The 9,319-nt window shown below is 32.2% G+C and overlaps 1 protein-coding gene across 1 annotated transcript; it reads right to left on the bottom strand.

Annotated features, from left to right (window-relative positions):
* Positions 1-2,073: 2,073 nt before the first annotated feature.
* LOC145631432 (beta-D-xylosidase 1-like) lies at positions 2,074-8,972 on the bottom strand. The gene is made up of 7 exons (XM_081683501.1): positions 8,511-8,972; positions 6,000-6,281; positions 4,214-4,383; positions 4,014-4,111; positions 3,567-3,917; positions 3,047-3,460; positions 2,074-2,951 (listed from the first exon to the last, which is right to left on the bottom strand). The coding sequence occupies exons 1-7, from the start codon at positions 8,901-8,903 to the stop codon at positions 2,353-2,355; spliced, it is 2,307 nt and encodes a 768-aa protein (XP_081539627.1). The 5' UTR covers positions 8,904-8,972; the 3' UTR covers positions 2,074-2,352.
* Between the last annotated feature and the right edge of the window lie 347 nt (positions 8,973-9,319).

A 9,319-nucleotide genomic window follows, 5' to 3' on the forward strand; every position in this document is an offset into this window, starting at 1 on the left:
AATACGTATCTAATATATTTCATCATACTAGTTTTTTTTTAAAAAAAATAATTAAATTAAAAATTATAGAGCAAGGTAAATTGAGATAAGGGTGTACTTTGTGTTATTCATTAAGCATTTAATAAAGCTTAATAGAACAAAATTAAACATAAAAAATTCTTTTAAAAACAAAGAGAGTATCAAATATGTTTTCCTATCAATTAAAAGGATACAGATTATCAAATCAAATATATTCACATTTACTTGTTAATATTAGGAAATTTACAATAACAATACCGATGACATGAAATTCATTTTAAGTATAAGTTAAAAATCTCTCAATCAATAGATGACATCCACTTTAATCTAAAAACAACATATATTCTAAATTTAATTTTCAAAAGCTCTCTCTAATACGTAGTACAAGATATAATATCCGCCATAGGCGCACCTTAATTATTTTTGTGCGCACCTTAATTATTTTTGTGCGCACCTTCTAATTTCAAATTTGGCTTCTTCATTATGATATTTATGAATGATGAAAGCACTATTATTCAAAAGCAGACACTAGCTATATCGTACTTATATTTTAAATTGACAAATTGCAATCATATATATATGTTACTCTATTGTCTAAATATATGTTATAAGATATACTTTTTCCATTTTGTGGAGGTCGGTTTGATTAAAATTTAAAGTATATATTTAGCGTGGTATACTACTACTACACAAGATTAGAGATTAAATCTTGTTTACTTTATTGATCTTTATGCCCTGCTTTGTAAATGAATATTATTCTTTTAATTTTATTTTCATTTACATAATTATACTATTGATTTTGTCTCAGTGCATATTCTAATCGAAATTTAAATTAGCTATTTATAATTAATGATCAATAATCTCAATGTCTTGTCCTAAACAATCATTAAGATTGAACTTAAAAAGAACAAAGAAAATATCTTCTAATAATATACCTTGTCCCAAAATGTCTAAATCAAACTCAAATAATTCATAGTTTCATTTAAAATCAACATCATAGAATTTTATGTTATTCACTTAAATAGGGACATAACATTCATATACTCTCCTCATACATGTGTGTTGGGCAAGTGGATTACAAATACATCCAAGACAGCCGAATTATTGGACCCTTAAAGAACTTGGCTTGTCTAATTCTTTTTGTTACCGTTTTACTAACTTGGACGGTTATTGTGGACCATCACCACATACTTATTACCAATGAGCCAATGAACAACACCACATTTAGTAAATACCCTTGGCTAATGGCTATGGTCATTTTTTAACGACAAAAAACTCGTTTTCAATTCGGGTTTGGATTAGGTCATTTCTTTTTTATCTATCTATTATTGGAGTAATAAGTAATTTATCAAGTTTTCAACGTGAATATAAATTTTATTTCGATCCTTGTTTATCCAGTAAGGTCAATTCAAGTTGAGTTATTTCGTTATGAGTCAAATTCAAAATATTGTGGACATGTGCTGTGGGGCCGAGGCATAATGTCCATTATTGCCTTATTGGCTCAAGTAACTCTGCGTGTTTTAATCGTTGATAAGTCAAGTACAGGCACTTCCAAGTTTTAACCAAAGTAGTGAAGCACTTCAAGTCTTCAACTATGGAGTGAGTAGTTGTTTAGAGATTAATAATAAATTAAACAAATTTAGGTCCCACAAATATTTGTTACTGGATTGGGCTTAGCATAATGGGCTTTTCATATTTATCACGTACCTACAATTCTACAAAGTGTTGGACTGACATTGAAATAATTAAGGGACATGGTTGGGAATAAAATTATTTGTTTGCTGTTTATGTCCAAGCATATCTTTACTGTCTCGAGTGTCATGTCTTTACTACTCGACTAACTCCTATTGTTTCATACAATTTTACTTTTATAGTTGTACGAGTGTTGTCCCTTTTCCAAAATTGATTGTCACATTATTCGAATTTCTTGTACTCGTCTATGGTAAATAATCTAAGTTCTCGGGAGTACAAAAGACTAACTATAATATTTACAATATTTGAATTATTGGAGATATTGTGTACATTAAGGATTTCAATACCTCATTTGATTCGACATTTCAAACTTCAAAATAAAGTATTATTATATTGAAAATCGAAAATACTGTAATTAAACAGTATATATCTAGTATGAGCATTACATTTGCCGATATTTTTTTCAAATATGAAGCAAACTAATGTAAAACCACACTTCATGTACACTTCTTTTTCTTAATGAACCTATGATTCTATGTATTGCGTCATATCAACAATCAATCACCTTTAATCAACACTTGCAACTGAATTTGTGTAATACCTAAATTTCCTTAAATAATACTCCATACCTTATACTAAAATTTATTTTCCTAAGTCAATGTGAAGAGAAAGCTTATGTTTGAGGTCATCACCAATATGTAGAGTATGTTCACCCACTGGAATCCTTCTTACCCCAAACTCATCAGATCTACTAAGATGCTTGCAAACATGTATGTTCATTTTTACGCGTTGCTTGGAACCCGCCAACACATGGATCCTCTTAAACCCGATAAGTTGCTTCTCGGGTGACTTGGTCCCTTCGGGTGGGGTAGAGAACACGAGGACCGTGTGTGATCCGTCAACCTTGCCCTTGTTCATCACATCAATGTGGAGGCCTAGAGAGGGTGCATTGTCACATTGTGCATATAACACTTTTATAGCATTTTTGTTAAATGAGGTCATATTTGAGTTGATGTATTGGTTGCCTAGGGGTACCATGACCTTGGTAGGTGCTTGGGCCAATGATTGGGTGAACCGGGTGTAACTTAGCCCAAATCCGAACGGGAACACAACCGGACCCCTATAGAAACGGTAGGTCCGGCCCGGGTATCCATTTGATGGGCTAGCCCTCATTGCTAGGTCAGTCATTGCAATCTTTGACACATAGCTTTGGGGGTACCATGTATTTGGTAACTTTCCTCCTATAAAAAAATTTGGAACATAAAAATTAGACACAATAATATATTCAACATAGTAAACAAAGAATTAGTACTACTAATTTTACTTTTTTTTTTACCTGGATTAGTTGTACCAAAGATGACATCAGCAATAGCGGTCCCACCGGCTTGACCCGGATAACCAACCCATATAATGGCACTAATCTTTGGATCATTTTTAGCAAATGTGACATCAACAGGCCCACCACACATCAAGACCAAAATAGTTGGGCCTCTTGAGGCCAAGGCCACCTTTGAAATTAATTCTTGTTGGTGGCCCGGTAAAAGGACCGATGTTCGATCACGCGCTTCGGCCTCAATAGATTGGTCCAGGCCCATTACTAGCACTGTTGCATCAGCATGAGCTGCTGCTCCTATTGCTGCCCCAAATTGTTGGTTGCTAGTACAAGCAACACCAATGCATCCTGCTTGGTGGATTGTTTTAGCATACCTTGCTATGCCTTGTACAGGTGATGTGTATCCACATGCCACACCTAGGGTAATAACATTATAAACATTAGTAACAAACTTTTTTTACTACAAAGTACGGAGTATTTTTTTTTTTTTGGGTAAAAAATATACGAGTAGTAAAAAACTTACCGGCGTAGTTACCAATCATTGTGACCGTGGCATCGGCATTAGGCCCAATAACAGCAATAGTACGGTGGCGAGCAGTGGACAAGGGTAGTGATCGGGCCCGGTTTTGGAGAAGGACAATCCCTTGACGGGCCGCCTGGAGGGCTAGATCTTGATGGGCTGGACTGCAGACATCTCTTGGGCCCAAGTGTGCAAAAGGTTGGGCTGATGGTTCACCATCAAACATGCCTAGTCTCATTTGGACTGTTAAGGTGTTGGTTAAGGCATTGTTCACATCAGCCTCGGTCAATAATCCTCTAGCTACGGCGGCTTCCGTGTGGACTGCTAAAAAGGGCCCACAGTCCAAGTCCAAACCTATAAACACCATCGATTTTTAGTACTTGTAAAAAATTAAGTGTTTCAAATGTACGCAACTTTTTATCTACGGTTATTAGTCTTATTACTACTAACCTGCTTTGATAGAATCGGCTGCTGATTCCTCGGGAGTCTTGGTGTAATGTTGATCATCATACATTACACCAACAGAATCACAATCAGATACGATATACCTAACAAAAAAACACAATTAATAATTAGAACTCAAGCCATGATTATAAACGAAAAATAAGATCAAAAGAAATGAAAATTTTAACAAAATTCATTAAGCTTACCCATTGAGGCGCCATTGGCCACGAATAGTGTTACGAAGAAGATCAGGGTCAGCACAAGTAGGCTTGCCATTAACTTGGTTGTATGAGCACATCACACTAGCAACTCTTCCCTCTTGTACACAAGCCTTGAAGGGCACATTATATGTGTCTTCCAAATCTTGCTTGCTCACCTACGCACCAATTCAATTAATTGTTTCGTTACAACAAAACTATAGAATTTAGCATGGATAATTAAATTTTCATTAAATTAGTTCAATAATTAAAGTTTAAATTTATTTAAGGATTAGGTTGACGTTCTTCTAAATATTTGTCCAAATAGTCACTAAGTACTAACTTATCAAAATTAATTATAATAATATTTTGAAAAATTTAATTGGATATTCTTTTTAAATATTTTGACATCCATAATTATCACTAGTCACATTATTATATTAAGGTGACCATTGAACAAGTATCATCAAATTAAAAAGAAAAAATAAGGACCATTGAACAAATTTTTTTGTTTGCACACGATATAATAACTCTAGATTTTTAGGTTGGAAAATTGTGGATGAAATAAATCCTTCAATATCATAGTATAGGCAAGAACAATCAATGAAGTTATGGATTTAGATAAACTTCGTTACAATAAATTCCTCTTAAATTGGTTGTTTAGGTTCTATCATTAATCAATAAAAAGTTTGTCAAAGTTTTAATGAACAAATGTTGCGTGCAAGAAATTGTACCTAGTTTAGCCTCAATATCAAATCAATCATACATCCAACTATCTAAAGCATACATTATATTGTTTTCATTTGATTTATAAGTTATAACACCAACAATTTATAATCAACTTTTTTTTTTTTCTTTTATTATAAAGTTTTTATATGTCAACTTCAATATCAATAACCAATTGAACTTACGTAAGAAAATTCTTATCCAATTTATTATGGCAAAGTCTTAGAAAATTTCAACTACTTGTAACATGTGTGCCATAGTGATTAGTGAATGGAACTCACTATACATTGTTGTGTCTTGACTATTAATCCAAATACTGTTGCATTAGATATTGTGATTGTACATATATATATCCAAAATCCTAAAGAAACCAATTTTTAAAACAATTGTCAAGCACTTTTTTTTACACTCCATGTATTGAAGGATTGTGCCTAGTAGCTCTAAATAGCACAATTTGTAAACGGTAAAGAAAAGTACATTTTATTAACACGTTTTATAAACACGCTCTATACGTATAGCTAGGTTGCACACTTTTAATGTGTGCATATATGACACACTATATCAAAAGTAAAAATCAAATGTTATCATGTTTAATATTTTTTTGTTATTACTTCTTTTTCATATGATATGATAAAAGGCAAAGCCAAAAAAAAAAAAATTTAAGATTTCAAAGTGTAATTATTGAAACATAACCACTCAATCACTTTTACCAACAAAACAAACTAAAAACTACATCGATCACCCCTTTTTAGTTAAAGAAAACTTCAATCTCTTTTTAGTATAGTGACAATATAATTAATTAAAGGGACCACAAAAACGAAAAGAAGATGACAACAAAACGTTTTAATATAATAAACTATCTTATCGTTCAACTTTAGTTATCTTACTATCTCCGTTAACTATTATTTGCAACAAAGGAATATTTTATATCTCACAAATAATACCCCTTTGTTGCAAATAATAGTTAACGGAGGTAGTATTATTAATTCTAAACAAGAATGATTACTCGTATTATAACTAACAGATCGAAGTCTAAAGGTGAGGTGAGTGTAAGAAAAAGGCGGCTTACCCGAGCATTAAAATGGAAACGATCAACACCATTCCAATTGTCAAGATCATAAGCAGTGTAATGCTTGCAACAAGCAGCAACCTTCAAACGATTCTTGTTGTAATTACCTTGAAGACCTCGAACGTAACTAGAAGCATAATGAGAAGCTAAAGTGGGGTCTTCTCCAGGAGTTTCTTGACCTCTACCCCATCTTGGGTCACGAAATATGTTCACATTTGGACTCCAATATGTTAATCCTGCTGTTCCTCCATTATACATTGCTCTTGCTTCATCTGACACTACCTGTTTTTTTTTTTATTTCATCAACAATTTCATTTTCATTAGCAATTTTCAAAATATATATTATGTTAATCGAAAATTTGTCACCTTAATTTTGGACTTTTTTTTTTGTTGCTACCTTGTTCATCATGTACATATTACATACAAAGTATACACGAAGTATGTCGTTAAAATGTTTGATAAGAACATATACACCTTTTGAGCTCATATATACTCCGTTTTTACTTTTAAAAAGTCAATAATATATTTGTAGTGACAACTTTGAAAAAACGAAGTTTTAACATCATTTAAACGTGCGTATACAGACGTGGTCACGTGGAAGGCTGACATTATGGAATGAAGGGAATAATCAAAAAATTTTGCTGTAACTTTCAATTTTTTGTCTTTTTCTCTTATGCGAAGTATTATATAAACAACTGTACATTAATTGTACATTAATAACACTGATCGAACGAGAAATAATCATGTGTCGGTACATCTAACTAAAAAGTAATTGTAGCTTATATTTTCTGCTTATAGGTGATTAGCAACAAGATATAGAAACAAAAGGGATTAGTAAAAAAAAAAAAAAAAAAAAAAATTGTATATGAAAGAGAAGTAAAAGGCATGAAAGAGGAAAATTCTACCTAACTAACTATACATACAAGTACTAAAAAAACACCATGACTAGAGTTGTTGAAAAAGCGTGAAATATAAAACACAAAATTACTTAATCAGAAAGAATATTATGGAGCAACCTAATTTTAAAAGAATTGATTGGTAAAAGCAACCCCAAAATAACATTTAAAAATCGATAAAAAGTATAAGTTGAGCATGCAAATTGTATACTCATAAATTCATAATGAGTACTCAGTAACACATGCTACCCACTATTGCCAATTTGAGGCCAAAAAATAGGTGCAAATAAACAAATTACTTATTCTAACTGTCAAAACTTGCATTATACTATCGACAAAAACGAATAGTAATAATTAAAAACTTTACCTTACACTTAAAGTGCACTATTGAAGCGGCGGATTCAGAAATATATGTAGCGGAGTTAGAATAATGGATAAACTTTTTCAAATATTCCAAAGTCATAAAAAAGATTTATAAATTTAAGTGGGGTCAATCTGACTTTAACTCACAATTAACAATTTAGCGCCAATATACTTAAAGTATAAAGTATTGTGAAAAGACGAAAATACCCTTATGAAAAATTAATTGTGTGATCACGACTAGAGCTAAATTATTAGCAAGGCCAATAATAAACAAATTTCATGAGTCACGAGCTCTATTTTTTTTTCCCTCTGTTTTGACCACTAATATAACTCTTTGCTAACTTAGCATGTTTGTCGTTAATTATTTACCACAACTACTCACTTTTTAATGTGGATTACGTGACTGCATGTTTCTGTTGCAATTTATTTTACTAATTTTCTTTTATAATACAAGTACTAATTATACGTAATTAAATGTCTATATTTTATGAAGTGGAGTACTCCGTATTATTGAAAAATTACATGGTACTTCTGTAACTACTCCGGCATATATAGTAAAATTCTATACGAACTTACGAATTGAAGTACTTCTTATAGTTACATTGATCGTAAATTTTTCCTAATTATTTTGTATTTAAGTTTAGAGATACCTTCATTTTATTGTGAAGTTGGATGTACTGTCTAATCTACTAACATCCCTAAAGTAGATGTAATTAATAGTTGGTTAATTATGTATTAATTATAAAAGGAAAATGCTATACATAGCCCTAAGGGCTACATATAAGCATTTAATTTACTCTTGAAAATTGTTTAAATTTAGAAAATCATGACAAAAACACACTAATTACACCGATTTGCGCGTGTTTTTGTCATGAATTCCTAACTTTATACATTTTCCAAGAGTAAATTCAATGCTTATATATAGCCCTAAGGGCTATGTATAGCATTACCCATTATAAAATTATGTTACTTTTGTCTTTAAATCTATATCAACATGTACTCCAAAATTATGAAATTGCTAATGTACCATTACAAAGACCAATAAATTATAAACAGACTTACCTTTTTTTTTTTTTTTTTTTTTTTTTTTTTTTTTTTTTTTTTTTTAATTTTCAATAAATTATAAACACATTTGTGGACCCCTTGTAACAATGAAGGAGTATTTTTCAATTATAGGACTTTATGTAGTTAAACAAATTATACTCTTTAAAGAAAAAAAAAAAAAGAAAAACATCGTATGTATGTATCTCACCTGTCCTATAGCTTCCCAAAGAGAGGCATTGAAGGAAGCAGCAGTGGTGATGACTTGAGGGAAGCTGGTGGCAGCCGGGAAGGCGCCGCGGAACTTTGTCCCGGGTCCTACGTTGGACACCCCATGTAATGCCTCAGACCACCACTCATATCCACCTATTCCTAGGCGCGGCACAGGTGCCGCATTGTTCACTAGTAGTTTCACCTTCTCCTGCAGGTTCAACCTCCCGATAAGGTCTTGGACCCTGGCACGTATCGGGAGGTTGACCCTGCAGAAGCGCAGGGTCCGAGTCAGCCCGTTCTTTGGATCACATGCCAACGGGGCTGCTCGGACCTCTGCGCTACAAATAAAAACAAGTAACAAAAGATAGTGAAAACTATTACGAGGCAACATAGTAATTCTTTTTATTATTATTATTGGTTTGTGGATAAGAAAAAATAATTATTATGTGTTTGTGAGAAATCGTAGCGAAAATGAGAGGGTATTTATAGAGAAGCGAAGGTAGCGTAAAGATATAGAGGAAATGATGTTTAAGTAGCTGGTTCATGGGTTGGATTTCCACGTCTTTGTGATAGTATTACAAAAATATCAATTAAAGGTTAAGTAAATTTTGCAAGTTGTAAAATTTGAGAGAAATAAAAATTAAAAAAAAGGAGAGAGAAAATTAGTGATTTTTTTAGTGAGTGAGACAGTATGACACGCACTTAGCACTTGTGATTTTTTTTTTTTTTTTTTTTTTTTAATTTTTTGGTATGTAGCAGGAAATTGCACTTTTGCAGTCCAATGGAATAGTGATGAGGATATTATTT

This window comes from Chenopodium album, chromosome 5 (assembly GCF_948465745.1).
Source record: "Chenopodium album chromosome 5, dcCheAlbu1.1, whole genome shotgun sequence".
Lineage (NCBI taxonomy): Eukaryota > Viridiplantae > Streptophyta > Magnoliopsida > Caryophyllales > Amaranthaceae > Chenopodium > Chenopodium album.